The 22,348-nt window shown below is 41.3% G+C and overlaps 1 protein-coding gene across 1 annotated transcript; it reads left to right on the top strand.

The window, feature by feature from the left end:
• The first annotated feature begins 8,325 nt into the window (after window positions 1-8,325).
• Window positions 8,326-21,678, top strand: LOC120528473 (zinc finger protein 391-like). Its single transcript, XM_039752642.1, has 2 exons — window positions 8,326-8,793; window positions 19,264-21,678. Exons 1-2 carry the CDS (start codon window positions 8,388-8,390, stop codon window positions 20,145-20,147), a joined length of 1,290 nt encoding a protein of 429 aa, XP_039608576.1. The 5' UTR covers window positions 8,326-8,387; the 3' UTR covers window positions 20,148-21,678.
• Window positions 21,679-22,348: the final 670 nt, after the last annotated feature.

Here is a 22,348-nt window from a genome sequence, read left to right as displayed (position 1 = left end):
AAATTAAACATAACACAAATCGTAGAAGGTGACAAAAATGGGAACCAGCAACCAGATATAATCCTCCCTCTACAAATACTACAATGAAAGAAGAGAGGACTAAAGTTGAGACACACCTCGTTAAAATTGAAGGGGGCTTTGAGGATGAAATACAGAGACACCACAAAAGGGTCCTTTGGAAATCTAGACACAACATTAAATACAGACATACAAGAAAAGATAGTTACAATATGAAATGGTCACACCATCAACATGGAAATTTCACAGTAATGGCTAATCATCTGACTTGGAAGGCCCTAATACATCCATCTATCCATCCATTATCCAGTCCACTATATCCTAACTACAGGGTCAGCCAACACAGGGCTCAAGGCAGGAAACAAACCCTGGGCAGGGTGAAGGCAGGGCTCACACACACACACACACTAGGGAGGCCCTAATACAAGGGGTAAAAAAAATTAATCAAAGAAAAATGTTAAATACTGACATACAGTAAACTGTTGATAATGCCTTTTAAACAAAAACGACAATGGAATTGCCCGCTTGTTACACACCCTGTGTTACGGTTCAGTGACAAAAGCGCGATAGACATATGCGCCCTGACAAAACTGCGACGGACAAATGAGCGCCAACAAACCCGCTAACTGGTTTTCGACAAATGCACGCTAACAAAAATCGCCACGACAAAGCCGCCAGAGAGGCAAAGAGAGTGGGATGCATACGTGTGCATTAGGTACACATTATGTGCTAGGTTATAACTGTTATAACTGCTGATGACATGCCGCGAACAAATAACTCAGTCGAGGGTTGGCATAACGCGTCGTATACAAAGCGGAATTACCAGCAGTCAGGCAGCCAGCAACTCTAAATACGCTCAACTATCAAGACGTCTTGCTGCAATTCTTCCTACATATGCAGGGCGTGATCTTAAGGACTATCTGCGTGCCATGCTGATGGCATGCCACGTCTCATAATATTGACTTCTAAAATAAACATTATTATATATGCTTTAAACTAGTAATTCATAATTAATGAAACTTTCGCAATTTTGTCTGCGCGATTTTGACGTCGCGTTTTAATCGGCGCTATTTTGTCGGCGTGCATACAGTATGTCTATCACGCAAATGTCGGGTCACATGTGTTACATCTGTAAATAGTAAAACCTGCCAAACAACGGATAATGCTCAGCTTTTTAAACTGTATTTTAAAAAGTTCCCATTCAGAAATCTAAACGTCAGTATTGTTTGTAAGCACACACTCCTGGCATACACACACTATCTGCATACTTGACACTGTGGTCTTCATGACTCTGAACAAAGAGGGCACTTGGATTCATTTGGATATTTAAACAATGTAATCAAAGTTGGTTTTATATTCTCTGCCTTTATGGAGAAATGTGACTGTGGAAATTAAGACAAAAATAATATGGAATACTGATTTGGCAGAAAGCACTAACATGCTTTTATTAATAGCTAACTTAACTAAAGAAAAATCAAGTTAAATAAGATATTTAACAAACGTTAATGATGACGATAAACATAAATACCTTTCATATTGTACGCTAACATTGCAGATTCTCTACATAATATCTCATAAATAAGTGAAAAAGTTAATATAGATGAAATAATATGGCAAATATTAAAAAGAAATAATACAAGAGGTATCCATCCATCCATCCTCTTCCGGTAATCCTGGGTCGGGTCGCGGGGGCAGCAGCTTGAGCAGAGAGTCCCAGACTTCCCTCTCCCTGGCCACTTCTTCCAGCTCTCCCGGGAGAATCCCAAGGCGTTCCCAGGCCAGCCGGGAGACATAGTCCCTCCAGTGTGTCCTGGGTCTTCCCCGGGGCCTCCTCCCGGGAGGACGTGCCTGGAACCCCTCACCAGGGAGGTGACCAGGAGGCCGGTTGTAGAGAGACTGAACAGCTCTTATCAGGGGGTCCGGTACCCCATACTCCTGAAGCACTCCCCACAGGATTCCCCGAGGGACACGGTCGAACGCCTTTTCCAAGTCCACAAAACACATGTTGACTGGTTGGGCAAACTCCCATGCACCCTCCAGGACTCTGCTAAGGGTGAAGAGCTGGTCCACTGTTCCGCGACCAGGACAAAAACCACACTATTCCTCCTGAATCCAAGGTTCGACTATCCGACAGACCCTCCTCTCCAGAACCCCCGAATAGATCTTTCCAGGGAGGCTGAGGAGTGTGATCCCTCTGTAGTTGGAGCACACCCTCCGGTCCCCCTTTTTATAGAGGGGGACCACCACTCCGGTCTGCCAATCCAGAGGCACTGTCCCCGATGTCCATGCGATGTTGCAGAGACGTGTCAACCAAGATAGTCCTACAACATCCAGAGCCTTAAGGAGTTTTTTGACCACCTCGGTGACCACCTCAGAGTCCCCAGGCTCTGCTTCCTCATTGGAAGGCATATTAGTGGGATTGAGGAGGTGTTTGAAGTACTCCCCCCACCGACCCACAACGTCCCGAGTCGAGGTCAGCAGCGCACCATCCCACCATATACAGTGTTGACACTGCACTGCTTCCCCCTCCTGAGACACCGGATGGTGGACCAGAATCTCCTCGAAGCCGTCCGAAAGTCGTTCTCCATGGCCTCCCCAAACTCCTCCCACGCCCGAGTTTTTGCCTCAGCAACCACTCCACTTGGCCTGCCGGTACCTATTAGCTGCCTCCAGAGACCCACAGGACAAAAGGGTCCTATAGGACTCCTTCTTCAGATTGATGGCATCTCTCCAAGCCGGTGTCCACCAACGGGTTCGGGGATTGCCGCCACGATAGGCACCGACCACCTTGCGGCCACAGCTCCGGTCAGCCGCCTCAACAATAGAGGCACGGAACATGGCAAATTCGGACTCAATGTCCCCCACCTCTCTCGGGACGTGGTCGAAGTTCTGCCGGAGGTGGGAGTTGAAGCTACTTCTGACAGGGGACTCTGCCAGCCGTTCCCAGCAGACCCTCACAACACGTTTGGGCCTACCAGGTCTTACCGGCATCTTCCCCCACCATCGAAGCCAACTTACCACCAGGGGGTGATCAGTTAACAGCGCCGCCCCTCTCTTCACCCGAGGGTCCAAGAAATATGGACGCAAGTCCGACGACACGACCACAAAGTCGATCATCGAACTGATACAAGAGGAAAAAAAAAATTAAAACGATGTGCTTAAAAATAGGATATGTCAGTAATGACGATAAACACAGAACACTTGGATTCGCTATATAGTATCTAATCGTACATCTCATTAGTTTTGTTTAATGAATCTAAAGTTTCTTTAAATATACTGAGCTTTTTATTCTGTGAGTCCATACCTGGTTCTGTTGTGCCATTGTTCCGTGTCGGAAAACGTTTTCAGATCGTTTTCTTTTTCGAATTTGAAAAACTATACAGCAGCTCTTGGCCTTCTCTTTCTACGGACTGTGGGCGGTTGTGGGGCGGACTGTGCAAGGCAGGGGGCGTGGAAGGCCAAGTCTGCGACCTGCAGCCACGCGCCTCGTGCAGTGCGCGTTCCCGCTGATCTCAACGCGCAGCACCGGACTAAACCAGTCGGGCATTCCGTGAAGCGTGCATGTCAAACTGAGACTTAGCTGAGTGAGCCTCACGGGAATAGCCGGAATGGTGGAAATCTGTCAGAACTTCAGCTGCTGCATAATCACTATTAATGCGTTAAAAACATGTGGTCATTTGTTTAACCCAACCCCTAAATGTGTTAATATAATCCTGTAAATTTGATTGTGCATCACATGCTTCTCAAGCGCAAGGGTCTCATAAAAGCAAACCAATGACGTGCCGCTGGTTGCTGACGTATCGAGCTTTCAAAGCGCCGCTATGATGCTGATTTGAAATACGACTGTCACGTGATTTTGAGGCACTCGTCGTGGCGTCATTGATATCTGCGCAGTCAGCAGCCGATTGGTCAGCCCCTCATCTGCTGACCGGTTTTGGCTTAAGAGCAGTTGGCCCTGCTGTGACTGTAAGGTGTGCAGACGCGAGTTTAAATCCTAGTTAGGTTCCTATAAGGCCCCTGCCCAAAGATTAGAAAATGACTTTTCAAAAAGAGTTATGTAGTACTTGTCTGTAAGTTAAGAAATACGATTAGCAGACATTATAAACGATTAACATGGGGCACGTCGTTTCTTGTTGTATAGTCTTGTCCACCTAGAATCTGTAACACATTAATAAGCATATCTTGCGTAAGGCAGCGCGTATTATAACAATCCGGCGTCTCTTCTACCCCATGTCGATCATATCAGAGAGGCCAAGAAACGCTTCACCAAAGCCGACTTGTATCTGCGCACGACACTCCTCATTAAACGTTTTTACTACTCAGTGATTCCCAGATCTGTAGCTGATTTGTATTATTGATTTATAAAAAGCAATGTGAGTAAAAGCGAGCTCTGCACAACTAATCACAACTGTCTTTAAAACAGAATCAGTGCAATCGACAGCGTCTTCTACAATTTAGGGAAAGCCTCGGGATTTCTGCGTTAATGAGACAAACATGTTGAAAAGAAACTTTGAGAATTTATAAAGAGGTAAACATAAAGATCACTCAAGTACTGACAAAAAGGAGCACCTGGATAAGCACATCTGGAGCTAAACTTTCAAAAAAGCACCTTCAACATCCATTCCTTGTGAAATCATCTTTAAAAGGGGGTAAATAAATAATCTTCCGAACTGCAACACAACAGAGTAAATCATTGATGGAAATAGAATTCTTGAAAGTCTAAGCTTTTGTCGTTTCTGTTTTCTTAAACCATCTTCAGTCCCACAATCCCCCGCAGTCACTGACACGTTTAACGTTCTCTGCTCCTCACCTGTCGTGTTACCCAAAGCATCAACACTGAGTTTCATTCAAGGCTTTACCGTCCGTCCTGTCACACACATAAAATAAGACAAACATGTCCTCTACATACGTGTTCAATAATAATAATAATAATAATAATAATAATAATAATAATAATAATAATAATAATAATAATAATAAACTGGCAGGAATAAGAGTCTGTAAGGCATCATGGTGAGGAGGTGCCTTGTCTCCCGTTACTTCAGCTCGTCTGCCGCCCCTCACTTACATTGGGAAGGGGATGTGGTTTGGGGGCGGAGCAAATGCAATGGAGAATACCGACAATGTACACCTTCAGAAGTGGAATAAATCGACTGTACACTGAAGCATTCCATTGTCAAACGTAAAAATACAAAGGAGAACATTTCAGATAAACGACGAGTTTTGTTAATTATAAACAATACAACATAACTGTTATATGTGTTGTTACTCTTTTATTTATTCTCACCAAACATTACATACATACATGGGAAATGAACATGAGTAATATGTTTACAATAATTCTGATTAAAATATATTAATGAACAAACTGAGACACATTGGCCTTTTATCACAAAGCGTGTGCGCTGTCATTTAGGACACAATGCATTGTTAACGTCACGCACTCTCTACTGACGCGATGTCACGAAAACAAAGAAACAGCGCAGTCCATGAAACTCACAGCTTCCTTGATTTCTGACCTTATGATTAATTGTCAATATCATATAAATAAAGTCATTTTAAGAAGATGACAAGTCTGCTATAGTCAGTTCAATAAAGACTCTGTTTAAAATGTTATACGGAATATAAAACAGAATCTCAATGAAGCGGGACTCGCGAGTCGTTACGAATAATATGTGACACTGAGAAATTATAATTCATAATAACGGGAACAAGTAAAACTACGACTTCCTACAACGGACACTGTAAACTTAGGCATTTCCATAACTCATTTAGGAGGCTATTCTGTCCTAAATGACAGCGCTAACACTTTTTGATAAAAGGCCAATGTGTCTCAGTTTGTTCATTAATATATTTTGACAGTGTATTTTAATCAGAATTATTGTAAACATATTACCATATTAATTTCCATTTAGATATGTAAAGTTTGGTGAGAATAAATAAAAGTGTAAGAACACATATAGCTATGGTGCTAATGTTCTCCTTTGTATTTTTACGTTTGACAATGGAATCCTTCAGTGTACAGTCGATTTATTGCACTTCTGAAGGTGTACATTGTTGGTATTCTCCATTGCATTTGCCCCCCAGTGTAACGCGTGCCAGTGTAAGTGAGGGCCGGCAGACGAGTTCACGTAACGGGAGACAAGGCACCTCCTCACCCTGATGCCACGCAGGCTCTTATTCCTGCCAGTTTATTATTATTATTATTATTATTATTATTATTAGTAGTAGTAGTAGTAGTAGTAGTAGTAGTAGTAGTAGTAGTAGTAGTAATGAACACGTATGTAGAGGAAGTGTGTGTCTTATTTTATGTGTGTGACAGGACGGACGGTAAAGCCTTGAGTGAAACTCCGTGTTGATGCTTTGGGTAACACGACAGGTGAGGAGCAGAGAACGTTAAACGTGTCAGTGACTGCGGGGGATTGTGGGACTGAAGATGGTTTAAGAAAACAGAAACGACAAAAGCTTAGACTTTCAAGAATTCTATTTACATCAATGATTTATCTGTTGTGTTGCACTTCGGAAGACTACTTATTTACCCCCCTATAAAATGATGAATTCACAAGTAAAGGATGTTGCTGACAAAGTCGGATGTTTTTAGAAAGTTTGGCTCCAGATGTGCTTATCCAGCTGCTCCTTCTTCTCAGTACTTGACTGATCTTTATGTTCACCTCTTTATGAATTCGCAGTTTCTTTCTAACATTTTTGTCTCATTAACACAGAAATCCAGAGGCTTTCCCTAAATTACAGAAGACGCTGTCGATTGCACTGATTCTGTTTTAAAGACAGTTGTGATTAGTTATGCAGAGCTCGCTTTTACTCACATTGCTTTTTAGAAATCAATAACACAAATCAGCTACAGATCTGGGAATCACTGAATACTAAAAACGTTTAATGAGGAGTGTCGTGCGTGTATACAAGTCGGCTTTGGTGAAGCGTTTCTTAGCCTCTCTGATCGACATGGGGTAGAAGAGACGCTGGATTGTTACAATACGTGCTGCATTACGCAAGATATGCTTATTATTTTGTTACAGATTCTTGGTGGACACGATTCTACACCAAGGAGCGAGGTACTCCATGTGAATCGTTCATAATGTCTGCTAAACGTATTTATTAACTTACAGACAAGTACTACATAACTCTTTTTAAAAAATATTTTTTTACTTTGAGCTGGGACCATACGCGAGGTCCAACTAGGATTTAAACTCGCGTCAGCACACCTTACAGATGCAGCAGGGCCAACTGCTTTGAGCCAAAGCCGTTCCGCAGATGAGGGGGCTGAGCAAGTCTGCTGCTGACTGCGCAGATATCAATGACGTCATGACGCTAGCGTGCCTCAAAATCACGTGACAGGCGCATTTCAAACATGCATCCTAGCTTCAGTATCCAGCAGCACATCGCTAGTTTGCTATTGTAAGACCCTCGTACTCAGATTTCTTCACGGCCATAAGATCAAGCAAAGGTGCGGAAGGTGAGACAAAGTCGAACGTGGGGATCGCGGGAGGCAGTGAGGAAGAGATCGCGACATGCTGAGCGGCTTTAACTTTGAGGAGGTGCCTGACGCCGTGTGGTTCGCATTTAAGTGTTGGGGATTGAGCGCTACGTGGAGGAGGAGGCGGCGGCACAGCAAATCGTACCTTCACGAGTTTATTGCGGAGGACGAGGGTCGCGCACTTTTTTTGTTACTGCTACGTTACTTTATTTTCCGGTCTGTATCCCGTGATATGGAATGCTACATCTGATTTGGCGCAGGCGCGTTAACTCGGGACTGCTTCTCTCTTCGCACTCCTGAACCTCCTAGAAACCCACTCTCCTCAAACCCCGAATGTTCCACAAATAGGAGTTCACATGTATAAGGTATAGAATATAACAATTTAACAGAATGAAGCTCCTGATGCGCAGTTCAAGTCCATCGAGGATATCCAACAAAGCCCTAATTATAACGACTTTAATAGACCTGTCATTGCTGTGTCCAAACATAATGGTGCTGAGGAGATAAAGTGTTGTCATATCTACATGGTGGCACTGAAATGTATGCAAATCTCCTTTAATGAAGGTCTGCAGTGCACTTTGACCACATCTGAATTGTCTGATTTGTTTTTTTAAACTGTGCGATAAAGGAGGAAATCGAGATAAATGTGTCTATGAATCAAACCTCATGGAGGGCACTGTGACCCTGAAGTGTGGTCATTATTTTTACTGACTTTATGATGTTAATTCTACACTTTTATTTTCACAGGGCTTTCCCATTTCACATGGCCATACACTGAGGTGTCTAATGGCCTCCAGCTCAGGGCTGTCCATGTGAGAAGTGAATCTGAGAAGAGAAGGGCAAACACTTAAAGAGAGAGAAGAGTTTCCCACAGAGCATGGCCTCTGCCAAAGAAGATGGTGTGAGTGAAAGAACGGTGGACATTAAAGAAGAGGACTGTGAGCGGCTCACACCAGAGGATGTGTGTGTGAAGCTGGAGGATCACGAAGAAAGAATTTCAGATTTTAAAGAGGAGGAGGAGTGCAATTGGGTGACTGTTACCATTAAAGCTGAGGATTTGAATGATTTCTCCGTTGGTCATGAACTTCAAAAGTATGAAACTGAGGATATTTTGAAGCCTGATGCCTGTGAAGAATCTCCATCCAGTTTACAGCCCTGGTCCACTAATACGGGACGACTGGCTACACAGGAGAATTCTGCAGAGCTGAAATCAGAGTCTGAAGAGAAAATCACCAAGCGAAATGGGAGTGAAGGAGCAGAGTCATCTGGGAGTGCTGGAATAAGTGAGTAATGTGATTTAATATAAAAGAAAGAGAGCATTTATAATCTAAAGAGTTGAGTGCATGACTTGAACATCATGAAGCTTTGACTGAAGCTGTGATGTATGTTAGTCCAACAGTGCATTATGTTTAATTAAAATATCAAAAGTCATATTTTGTTAAAGACTTGTATATTTCTTAAATTGTGCAGCAGTTAAGACTGAAATGTCCACAAAAAGAAATAAATAATAAGAATCAAATACTCCCCCTGTGCACTAAATAAGAGTGAATTTGCTTAGGCCAGTGCTCACCTAATATGTGCCTCATCTTTCTAATCGTAATCTCGTGCACTTTGATGTTAACAGAGCTACCTGAACGAGCCATGATGACATTCAGGGGGGTCTCGGGGTCTTCTTTCAGCATCTTGTGTTCTGCTCTCAGCCTGAACTTGCTGGGGCAACATGGCCTGGACAAGTTGGCAGTGGTGTGAAATCTTCACTTGGAGATGATCTTTGGCCCTTCTGTCTCCCACAGTCACATTGGTTCAATTTGGAGTCGCCACTCCACTTCACCTGCATGTTTTTGAGGATGAGGGGAAGAACCAGAATAACCAGAAATGTCATTCAGAGTCACTGTGTAGAACAACTGTGGGCAGGATTTGACCCCAGGACACCTGAACAATAAAGCAGCTGTGCTAAACACTGTGACCCCCTGACACAGGTGGATATATTTGTATGTTTAATTTTAGTCCAGATGAGGTTCTAGTGGATGTAAATATCATCACATACTTTACAATGAAGAAGAGAAAACACAAATTCAGACACATTATTGGGTAGGAAGGCTCTGATCTGAGTCTTTAGAGCTGATACTGATCACCCATTCTATTCCATTTGGATCTGCTGATGTCAATAATAATAATACTTTTTTTTTCTTTAGAATAATAAATGTAATTTTAGCCATACATAAACTTCACATTCCATAATAAAGTGCTACTGCATACAGTGTACACAAAGAACATTTACCCATAATGCACACATAATGGAACAAAAACAAGCTGAGCAATACTAAATGCATGTCTTAATCATACTCCACATTTCTAATCAAGTAAACGTTCAATTAGATATTTATAGCCGTCGACTACGACAAGAAGAAAACGAGACAGTCTTGTTGAACACTTCAGGTTCTTATCTAAGAATATAAGCATCTCTGCTTGTTCTGATGACAGTCTGGTCCTCCTGTCATCCACGACGTGTGCTGCTGTACTGAACAGACCCTCGCTGTCCCCACTCGTATAAGGAGGGCACAGGTAGGACGACGACTTTTATTGGTCCTCCAGAAAGCCAGTGACCCAGCATCTCTTGTGGTATGAGGTTCACAGAGATAAAGATTCACCTCTGATGCTGCTGGCTCAAATATCGTTTTTATCTTTATTGACAATTTCTTCATGCATTCTGCAGTTCTGTTGGTGTGGAGTTTCTTTGGATCTCTCGACTGTCGTTTGTCGCTCTGAGTGCGTCTGTGTGGTCAAGACACCGACACTAAGCAGTTTATGTGTTTGAGATTTGCTGTCATCTGGGTAGTATGTGTCCTTGTACCATTGTTTAAATTGGGGAAAAAATCATTATGAAAATAATATCTGTTACAGAATTCATAATTGTATAGGGACTATTCACATTCAAAGCTTATTATGCATAGTTTTATTTTATTAGGTCTAAAAACTAGGCTCGCACCATTCTACCCAACAAGCCAATAAGAGGGCAGATTACAATTTCTAACTAATCGACGTCCACTTGATAACGATTTATATTTATGTACCAGCTCAGTAAAACTCTGTATCCCTTTCCTCCCATCTACCTACACATTCACTGAAAGGCTAATAAAAGGGATTTTAGTCAAAATAGTTAATGGCTGGTTAATTAATTAAACAAATAAATGAGTCAACAAACACTCACTGGCAGATGGAATCGTGGATCTAAATGATCTACAAGGTGACATCTTCCAGAACTGAACGTGGCTGGTTGTCCAGGCTTACGAATTCCACTGTTTTTGCTGTCACAGTAAGTCTTTGGCGTTCTTCCTGTCAGTATTATAAGGTTGAGTTTTCTAAGTGCTGCCATTATTGGAGGTCGAGTGAGAGTAGGCGACTGAGCTAGACTAAGCTTGATGGTCACCTCAGCCTTTGAACAGCTCGCTCTTCACACCAGTCCCTTTTGTGTTGACTTCTCAGATGATGAATAAGATTTGTATTGTTGAAAGTGTTAGCAGAGAATCCTCCATCACTGACTTCTTTTTGCACATTTATTACAAACCACAAATTTGTTATCTCTTGTAGGAAGACAATAAAACTGTTAGACTGGCGAGGGCGTTTTTCTCTATTTTGGTAATGTTGGAACTTTGTCTTCCATTCTCTTTATCATTCAAGATCAGATGTTAAGATCAGCTAATTTGCTGATTATCGGTCAAATCATTTGGAGTCAAAATTTGATTTATGATCGATTGATCAGATCAGGCCTCTCTTTAGCATAGGAGAGAAAGGTGGAGAAATTGAACAGACAGCAGCAGAACATGTAAAGACCACACGTGGAGTAGCCAGACCATAAATGGCACTTCAGTGTGTGGAAGGAACTCCAGCCAGTGTGCCACCACTTTACTTGTACTGTGTCATTTATTTTTAAAGGTGGGTAGTGGTTAGGAACTTGGACATCAATCCCTGAAGTTGCTGGTTCAAATTCAGTCATTGACACCATGTGACCACGAACAAGTCACGTGACCTGTCTGGGCTCCAGTTGGAAGAACAAGTGAAATGTAACCTGTAGCTGCGTTTTCCCCAAAATTTCCAAAGTTCAGCAGCTCTAATATTCACCATGGGATTCAGCAAAAGCCTCACGTGTCGAAATGATTCTGCAGACCAAATATCTTCATTTGTAAAAGCTTTAGGAAAACTTCTAAGTAAAACAGTTGACACATTAAAGAGAAAATCAATATTGCAAAAAAACAAAAAAGAAAAGTTCTTGTTAAGAAAAGTTGTGTTATAAATCTTGTTTCATTTCTTATCTTTACATAATCACTTCTAAACGTTTCTGGTCCATTTCAGAACGGTCAGATAACTGCCTGCCTGTCCCATTTCTATGTTGTCTTTGAAGTCCCTGTGCACTCGGACCTGTTTAAACATCAACTGACTCAATTATCACACTGAGTCTCAGTTATAGTTAGAAAGTTCAATCTGTTATGAACTTACAGGCAGTAAAGACCATCGCATTGTCTATGGCTGTGACTAAGCAGACACTAATATGAATTTAACTTAACGCATTACTTCCCAAGTTTGGCTCTTACATTTCCGTCCCTAATTGGCTACGTAGGAGCACAGACCGTTACTATACCATACCTCAATATGAGACGTCTAATTTTACTTCTACATTAACTGTGGTTTTCAAATCACTAGCAGTAACACTGCAGACAAACATTTAAACAGTTCTCATTTCAAACATTGGCTGTTTCTTGGATTTGGTCTGCACACAAACTTAGGGCCCTATGGAGTCAGTTTTATTTTTTCACAAATTCCGTTTTGTTTTTTCTTATTTTTGGTTTTTACCATTTAATTTTTCCTTGATTTGGATGTTTAGGCTTTTTATTATTATTTATTTATTTTAAATATGGTAAGTAGCAACAACTGCAACCTCCATCCATCCATTATCCAACCAGCTATATCCCAACTACAGGGTCACGGGGGGTCTGCTGGAGCCAATACAGGGCACAAGGCAGGAAGCAAACACCGGGCAGGGCGCCAGCCCACCACAGGGTGCGCACACACATCTACACACACACACACACACACACACATACACAGCCACACACCAAACACACACTAGGGACAATTTAGGATCGCCAATGCACCTAACCTGCCTGTCTTTGGACTGTGGGAGGAAACCCACGCAGACACTGGGAGGACATACAAGCTTTATATAGGGAGGACAGGGGATGCGAACCCATGTCTCCTAACTGCGAAGCAGCAGTGCTACCCACTGCACCACCGTGCCACCCTACAGCTACAACAAAACAACTGATAATGAGATGGCACTTTACATTCCATTTTATGAAACAGCACACTAGCTCAGCTGAACCTTATTTTGCAGTTCCATTCATCAGGTAGGAGCCCAGATCCTCCATGATGTTGTGTGCTGAGACTTCACTAGGACAGCAAGTGCCCTCCACAACTGTAAGAGTCATTTAGTTTGACACATCCTCCTGAGATGAAGGTTCGCTTCACTTTTACAGTCTGGGATATTTGTTACAGCCTGAGCTGATGTGTTCTCGACCAGAAAGAACTCTTTGTAGAGGTGAAAATGTTCAGCGAGGTACTCTACTGATTCGCAGATTGAAAATTTGCATCATTACGTCTGTAGCTTCATGTACTGCATATCTTAAAATAATTAATTACAAAGCAAAAGCAAACTAAGCTGGAAGACGCTAAATCCGGGAATTAAACTGAATAAAGAAAGAGAGACCCGCTCTTAAGGGCTCGTTGCATCTGAGGAGACGCCTGCTCTTCTGCTCAGATTTGTAGGGCCGAGTTTTTAATGGAAGAGTCAAATGTGGAGCTCGCTTGCCTCTTCATCACCAGGTGAAACGTTTATTAAATCAGAAACATTGTTGTTAATTTATAAAAGGGAACCCGTTAACAACCAGTGATGTTCACTAATAACAGTTTACTACGGGAAAGACTGTTAATACCGGTTAAATATAATTTCATGTACAATTAGAACTGCCTCCATAAAATAATCACCATACAGCCGAATGTTTACTCGCCTATCACTGTGTTGAAAACGCGGTGCTCTCGGCTATCTGTGCTGGCATCAACTACAACATAAATTTTCTTGCCATGAATCTTTCAAAGAATGGCCTCCATATGTTGTTCAAAGACACGGGCCAATGAGTTTGACGAAGACTGCTCTCTGTTTCTGGCAGTGCAGCTCCCTGTTTATGAAGTTAAATAAAGAAGACGCATCTTCGTCTTATTTTCGAGCAATACGTCTGACTTCGCACAAAAGGCCCCAAAGTCTTCCACAAACTGGTGTCTTGCATCTAACGATTTTGTTATTTCCTCTGTTGTTTCCTGAAGGTGAACACCTATTGATCTTAATTTCGCCTTGTTCTTGAGATGGGTTTTAGATTTGACGCGGCCATTACAAGTATCTTTTCGTGTCCAGTCCATGGCGTGCTGGCAAAATGTGCAGAAAAGTCGCCAGGATATTGCTGTGTCCTCAATCTTGCAGTTAAACTTTTGTTTCTTAGTTTTATGGACGTAGTTCTGATATCTGATACTGCTGGCTTTGACATTTCTGTCTCGTGGAGCTAGCTAATTTGTGTGTCTTTAACGAGAAAACATACAAGAAAGACGCACACAAACAGATAGAGGCGCAACTGAATTCCTACAAAGAATTGCGTTCGCTTGAAAAGCAACAAACTACAAAATAGTATCTGATTCCGTCCGTGTTTTCTGCATCACAGAAATCATAGGGCCCTACAAACTCTTCCGACTGCACCTTTGGTATCTGCCATTGTCTTGATGACTCGGCCCATTACCCTGGAATTGTGGGGTGCAACATCATCTACAATTAAAACAATGTCCCCTAGTTAAAAATTTTTTCTTGCTGTTAGCTGTTTTTGATGTTCTTGAAGTATTGGCAGATCATCTTTAGACCATCTTTTCCAAAACAAATGAGCCATGTGCTGAATTTGCTTCCAGCATCTTCGAGTGTTCTGGTAGTTTGTAGAGAAGAGCCCAGGAGGCATGTCAGGTTGTGTCTTCAGTAAGGGATTGGGTGTGAGTGGCTCCAAGTCGTTTGTATCATCTGATGTCTTAGTGAGGGGTCTGTTACTGATAATTGATTCCACTTGACACATCACTATTTGGTTTAGTGTTGAGTTTAGAATCTTTCTTATGCTTCTGATTTGTTTCTCCCACACTCCAACTTGGTGAGAGGCTGATGGTGGATTGAAAATCCATTTGATTTCTTTCTTCATCATAGCATTGCTGATTTTTTTTCTTGGTCAAAATTTTTACTAGCTTCTCGTTGCTCTCTTTCTGCTCCAACAAAGTTTATTCCATTATCTGAGCGAATGATTTTAACTTGTCCTCCTCTGCACATGAATCTGCGAATGGCCTGGATACAAGAATCAGAGTCTGAGCTGAGTGCAGTCTCTATGTGGGCAGCTCTGGTTATTAGACAAGTGAAGATTACTCCGTACCTCTTGACCAGACTTTGTCCTCTTTTGACGTGAAAGGGACCAAAATAACCAACTCCGACATTGGTAATTGGTGGTTGGTCAGGTACCAAGCGATCTTCAGGCAAATCTGCTATTTTTTGCCTACCTGCTTTCTCAATGTATTTTCTGCATGTTGTGGACTTTGAAATGATTTCTGTGGTAACTGTGGAGTTTGCTTGAGGTATCCAGTATTTCTGGCGTAACTGTGAGAGTGTATAGTTGTGCCCACAATGTCCGATTTCTTTGTGAATGTGCTGCAATTTGAGAGAAGTGATATGTGAATGTTTGTGAAGAATTGCAGGATGTTCAGCTTCTTCAGGCATTGCAGCTTTGTTGAGTCTTCCTCCAACTCTTGATACTCCATCTTGTATGATCGGGTCATGTTTGAAGATTTGACTGTTCTTGTTTACACAAATCTTTTTCTTTAAAGCCTTTAATTCATCTGGAAATTCTTGCAGTTGACTGAGGCGTATAAGTTCTGTTTCAGCTTTAGCCAAGTCCTCTGTAGAAATCAGGCTTGTTTTTAAAGTCCGTTTATATCTTTCTAAGTGTTCTGTGATGAGTGTTTGATGTTCTTCTGAATTACTTTTAGATTGACTGACTTCTGTTTGAAATGTTTTTCTTTCTTTTCTTAAGTATAGCAGTATGTCTTTACACTTGAGGAGCCAAGCCACTGCTTCAGTGATGCCAATCTGAAAAGTAGGTGACTAGTTTGTTGATGGGCTCAGTCGCCTCCTCTACTCTTGTCATGTTGGCTGCACAAGTTTTAATTTCCAGCTCATCATCAAACAGTGAATCATTCAGTTGATCTGGTCTGTTTGGCCACTCTTGTTCGAGTTTCATTAAGAAGCTTGGACCTTGTGATCATGAGGTGCTTTTGAGAAAGCTATCTGTGCTTAGCCCTCTGGATGCTTGATCAGCCGGATTAAGGGCAGATGTGACGTACCTCCACTGTGAAGGATGTGAATGATCTCTGATCACGGAGATTCTGTTGGCAACAAAGGTCTTGAATCAAGTGCTTTCCTTTGAAATGTATTTCAGCACTGTGCTGCTGTCAGTCCAAAATGTAGATTCTTGTAAGGGCATTTGAAGGTCACCTTTTAGCATTTTGTCCATTTTGACAGCAACAACGGCTGCTGTCAGCTTGAATCTTGAAATCCTGACTTGTTTCAATGGTGCAACTCTTGACTTTCCCATCAGGAATGAACAATACTTTTTGCCTTCTTTATTGGTTAAGACAAGGTAAGTGACAGTGCCATATCCATCTTCACTAGCATCTGCAAAATGGTTTGCACTGACTTTATGGTTCCAAATTGTTCAGGTTTAACGCATCCATTCACATTGTAGTCAGCTAGTAACTGTAAGTCATCCATTCATTTTTTCCATTTCTGAATGTGTTTGACTGCGAATTCTTCATCCCTCCCAAATTTCTCTTTGCTCAAGTCTCTTAGAATAAGCTTTGCTGGCAGTATGGCGGGTGCTAGAAAACCAAGGGGATCGTAAACTGAGCTAATAAAAGACAGAATACCTCGCCTTGTTGCGGGCTTGTTTTGTAACTTAATCTCAAATTTGAAACTCTCTGTTTCTGTGCACCTCTGGACACCCAGAGAAGGAGACTGTGGCTCAAGTCTAAGTCTTTGTGTTCAAGAGCTCTGTTTTCTTCAGGAATAGACAATACAACTGCTCTCTTGTTACTCACCCACTTGGTCAAATGAAATCCACCTTTATGGCATAACGCTTGGAGGTCCTTTGCCAGCTTTATTGCTTGCTCTTCTGTTGCCATCGACTTTAAGCAGTCATCTATATGGAAGGTATTGAGTACGGAGTTAACAACTTCCTCTGGAAATGTATCTCTGGCATCTTCGGCTTAAGCATAAGAAGCACATCTGGATGAAGAAGTAGGTCTTTCCTTAGGTTGCATTCAGACCACCATAAAAAGCGCAAGAAATCAGTGTCTTTATCTGGGACTTTAACTTGTTAGAACATTAGCTTAATGTTTGCCATCAGAGCTGCTGGCGCCTTTCTAAATCTTGTAAGGACGCCAATGAGAGTGTTAGGTCAGAATCTTTTAATAATTATTCATTAAGTCATTGAGACCTCAGACTTGTGAATCTGATAAGACAGAGCATTTGGTTATCATTTTTGGATCATCATCATAGTTACTCAGAGTTTGGTGGAATACTTGTGTAATTCTCCCCTGAAGGTGTAACTGTCCCTGGAGCCTTTGAGTACAAATTGTTACTGTACTACCGGGATTATAAAGGTGTATGTTTCTACATACCTCTTGCTCTTCTTAGATTTTACCTTAACAGGAACCACATACTCTACAGTGTACACTCCTCACCAGCCCCAGTAAAGGCACAAGTTCCAGTCTCGGCTTCCCCTTCAGTAGATGTTTCCACACTGGCTGTAGCTGAAGATGTCACTCCAACCTCTTCTTTGATGTGAAAGATATCTGGGTGCTACAAAGAACATGTCTGACATTTCATCCTTTCTTTGCAATTCTGTTTGAGACGGTGAAAACATAAACCATTAGATCTTAAAAAGTCAATTCTTTCTTTATGCAGCAGATCTTTGATTTTACTACACTCAGAAAGGATACGCTGATCACTACAAAATACACAAGGCTTTTTAAACAAACAGACTTTTTGACTGAGGTTTCTCGAGTCTTCTTTCCAGTAGCGTCAGTAATACTTGTAGTGAAGACACTTCCTGCTTTCTGACTGCTCTTCACAGGAATCTTAGCGTTGTCGCTCCATTCTTATTTTTTTCTCTGTGCTACTTTTTGGGTCCTTTCCATACACAGGAAGTATTAACATCCTAGCCTGTCAATGTATAAAGATAGTTGGACCGTAAATATCTTCCTCTTTGTCTACTCCTCCTTCAAGCTGTATTTCGACGCTTATCTTGTAAGGAGTGTGGGAGCTTTGTGATGATAGTACAGATATGTCAACTGCTGTTGAATTCATCCTGGTTCCTTGCGTCCATACAGTTATCAAGAAAGGCTGCATAGTCTCTCAAGGCCTTCGTCATTTTGTTTTATTTGAGGCCACTTCAATGCTTTATCTATGTATCCATCAACTATCAATATTTGGTTGCTATAGTAACTCTCAAGTTGCTTTCTGGCCTTTTCATAGCCTTGACTTTGTGACAATCGTGCACAACACCTAATCGTTTCCTGTGCAAGACCTCTTGTGTATTGAATCAAGTAATCTCGTTTATCTTGAGGGTCTTCTAGCACTTCGCCTACAGCTTGACCAAAGGCTCTGATAAAGTCTGTGTAAGCCAATGGGTCGCCTGAGAATAAAGGGACTTGTCTCTGTGGTACTTCACCATGTGGCGCAGGAGGAACAGAAATTGGAGCTTCCTTTTTTTTGGGCCATTTCTGTGACTGCCTTCTGAAATTCGACTTGATTTTGAATGAGCACCTCAATTACGATGTGTCTGTAAGTCTGAGAACAGGCCTTGTATTAGTTACAGATCGTTCTTGTCTGTCACACTCAAGTTCATTCAGCCTTTGTAGGATGGTATTGAGTGTCGATTGTTCAATTACAACTGTTGTAGGGAGTGATGTTACCGATGCTCTTAGCTGGGAAGACAAGCCACATTTCTTATCGAGAGTGCGCTTTAACTGAGAAGCTTGCAGGACTCTAGTTTCTGTTCGATCTTGTTCTCGAAATTGCATCTCTCTGAATTGATTAACTAACTGTATGTCAGATGAGTGTGCTAAAAGGCTCTTTGTACCTTTCAGCCATGTTGCTGTAGTGTCACAAAATTTTCCCATTTCTTAGAATTTACTGCAAATGTTGTTTTCTGTTTGTTAATTGTGGTTTCTTTGCTTAGCTTAGATATTACTTTTTATTCAGCTCTTCAGCTTGACCGCACGTCTCACAAATGATTTTAAACAGCTGCACTACTTGAATTTACATCTTGCCTGAAGAAGGGGCCTGAGTTGCCTCGAAAGCTTGCATATTGTAATCTTTTTAGTTAGCCAATAAAAGGTGTCATTTTACTTGGCTTTTCTCTTCAGTTATAGCAAGAAAGTTCTATCTCATGCTAACTTATAGGGAGGGAAAAGACTATAGTATTGTCTGTGACTATGAAAGGAATTTATATTAATATGAATTTAACTTGAAGCTTACAGCATTACTTTCTAAGAATGGCCCTTAAATAATCTATTGTGTCTCAAATGTATGTAAAATATTTAAAATGTTTGTGTTATTTCAGATTTACAGAAGAATGGCAGCTTCTCTCCACCTTCATTTGGTCAGCCCTCTCTTCAATACAATGACAAATGTATGAAGACATCGGCAAGAGGATCGGAGAACCTGACAGCAGCCTTTTTGCAGTGCAGTTTTCTCCCTGCTAATGGAGTAACACAGACAGAAGCCATCACAACTGATCGACAGCAAGTGGAGAAAGAAATCCAAATTCACACTGGAAAAAAATGTCTGTCGGAATGTGGCAAACAATTCATACATAAAAGTGATCTTAATAAACATATGAAGATTCACACTGGAGAAATAAAATATTGTTGTCATGAATGTGGCAAACATTTCCCAAAGATCAAGAATCTTAACAAACACATTGAAATTCACTCTGGAGTGCAGAAACCTCATTGCTGTAAAGAATGTGGCAAACGATTCTCAATGAGAAGTCGTCTTCAGAACCACAGAAGAAGCCACACAGGAGAAAAACCTCATTGTTGTCCAGAATGTGGTAAGTCGTTCTCATGTATAAGCTACCTTGAGAGGCACAGAAGAATCCACACAGGAGAAAAACCTCATTGCTGTCCAGAATGTGGTAAGTTGTTCTCAATGAGAAGCAATCTTCAGAGGCATAGAAGAATCCACACAGGAGAGAAACCTCATTGTTGTCCAGAATGTGGTAAGTCGTTCTCAAGCAGAAGCCAACTTCAGAGCCACAAAAGAAGCCACACAGGAGAAAAACCTCATTGTTGTCCAGAATGTGGTAAGTCGTTCTCATGTATAAGCTACCTTGAGAGTCACAGAAGAATCCACACAGGAGAAAAACCTCATTGTTTTCCAGAATGTGCCAAGCAATTTTCTGACAATCCCAGTTTTCAAAGGCACATAGAAATTGATACTTAAGGGAAGCCATATTGCTGTTCTCAATGTGGAAAAAGGTTTTTCAACATTAGCTGTGTTCAAGTAAACACACAAACTTGCACTAAAGAGAAAATACAATACATATGTTCTGAATTTGGCAAATTTTATACGAGCCAGAAAAGTCTTTACAGACATGCCAAATTCATACTGAAGAAAAATGTCATGGCTGTTCTGAATGTGAGAAACGATTCTTAGATTTAAGCATAATTCAATGCCACATCAGAACTCATACTGGAGAGAAACCTTATTGTTGCCCGGAATGTGATAAGCAGTTCTCAAAACAAAGCACCCTAAAGAGACACATCATACATCACACTGGAGAGAAACCTCACCATTGATTGGAAAGTGGCAAACAATTCTCATGCCTCAGTTCTCTTTGTAATCACAGGAGAAGTCATACTGGAGAGGAGCCTTACAGCTGCATCAAATGTGATTCTCATATAACATTTCTCTTCACAAACATAAAATAATTCATTCTGGTAAGAAACAAAGATGTTCTGGCTGTGGCAAGCTTTTCTCAAATGGCACAACTCTTAAAGACCACATGAGAATTCTCTCTGGAGGAAAAACCCTATTACTGACCAGAATGTGGCAAATGATTATCATTTCTAAGCGTGCTTAGATGCCACAAAAGCACTTTGAGCTACATTTTTTTGTATGAATATGTGCTATATAAATAAATGTTGATTGATTGATTGATCCACACTGGAGAGAAGCAGTACACCTGTTCTGAATGTTGTAAAGGATACTCTTCCAGAAAAAAAATAATTCAGAGATGCACACAAAGTCATAGGACATCACAGAAAAGTCAGGTACCAACTGAAAACAAAACAAGAAAGCTGATTGGTGGAAAGAACTGTCAGTAACTCCTGAGTGGACTGCTGAGGACAGCCGTGGCATTCAGACTTCAAAGTTCGTGTTTTTGATTTCAAACCTGTGATCATGCACTGAATAAGTCTGTTATTTATCAGTTAGCATGTTCTGAAACTGTAATGTCATCACAAAGATCACACAAACATATAATGTGGCATTTGTGGTCAATCACTTTTGATGATTTTTGTGTCACCATTCATCAGCCCTGTATAGAGTGACACTTCCAGATCGACAACCCCACTGCACCCCGTGGCACATTTGGAGTTTGGGGCTGGAGCATAAAGTGGATGGCACTCGGAGAAGGACAGACTTGTAAGACGTGAACAAAGCCAGCTGCCCTCCCTGGACTGTCTTCATTCAGAAGGACTCACCTGAGTGATGGGATTGTTCTGCGGCGCTCCTGTTAGCCGACATTTCATCAGCTTGCTTTCTGTGTTTCATCTGATAACCAGCAGAGCTAATCAAAGATGAGCCAGGACTGTTACAGTGTGAACATTCTTGGCATTTTGTTTTACTATTTTTTCTACTTCTTTACTTTGAGTTCTTATAGGCCTTGTACATTAGAGATTATTAATACATGAGCATGTGGTGTTGTTAATGAATTCATAATTAATAAACTGTTCTTATTGCTAAATTGTAAGTGTGGCTTGTTGCCATTTTGTAGCTTTATCCTTCTTGACTGTGTTGCCTGGATGTGTTGCACTGTTGCCTCCCTAGAATTAAGAGACACATCACCGACGCTCAGCTTCACACTCTTCATCACACGTGAGACAGAATCCAAGATTGCTGATCCAACTGTTAATCAGCTTCAATGTGTGAGTATAAATTCATCCTTATTCTCACTTTGACCGTGTTAATGGCTCAGCGTCTAGATTTTGGAGACGGATCGTCGTCTAGTTATCAGCTTGTGACAAATCTCGCTTTCTCTCCGTTAAACGTTTTGAGTGTAGATATTTATTGTGTTTCTCCTTTAAATTATTGTAAGTTTTGAGTCAATGGCATGAGGTTGAGGGTTTAACCTTCCAAGAAGTTCACTGTGGTACTCATAGGATTGATGATCAATTCAGAGAAATACCATTTTTAGTTTGTTTGAAGTTTTAACATCGCGATTTAAGGCATATCTTCTAGTCGGTGACTGCTGGTGATTTTTATTATGACTCCGTTAAGCACTTTGGTTTTTCTCAATGTCTGCTTTGATTCTTTTGCTATTGAGTCCTGCTGCAGTTTCTCGATGTGCAAACATCTGATTAGCCACATTTCCTCTTCCCAAATGACAGTTATCACTGAACCTCAAAAAGCAGGTGGACATT

Source organism: Polypterus senegalus, chromosome 4 (assembly GCF_016835505.1).
Source record: "Polypterus senegalus isolate Bchr_013 chromosome 4, ASM1683550v1, whole genome shotgun sequence".
Lineage (NCBI taxonomy): Eukaryota > Metazoa > Chordata > Cladistia > Polypteriformes > Polypteridae > Polypterus > Polypterus senegalus.
Note: the sequence above shows the minus strand (reverse complement) of the source record. Positions and strands in the feature narration are given on the sequence as shown.

What these genes read in the sequence shown, in the direction of transcription:
- LOC120528473 (XM_039752642.1), top strand. Translation starts at nt 8,388, where the DNA reads ATGGCCTCTGCCAAAGAAGATGGTGTGAGTGAAAGAACGGTGGACATT. An exon ending in ATCTGGGAGTGCTGGAATAA is followed by an intron (nt 8,794 to 19,263) that starts GTGAGTAATGTG and finishes GTGTTATTTCAG; the next exon opens with ATTTACAGAAGAATGGCAGC.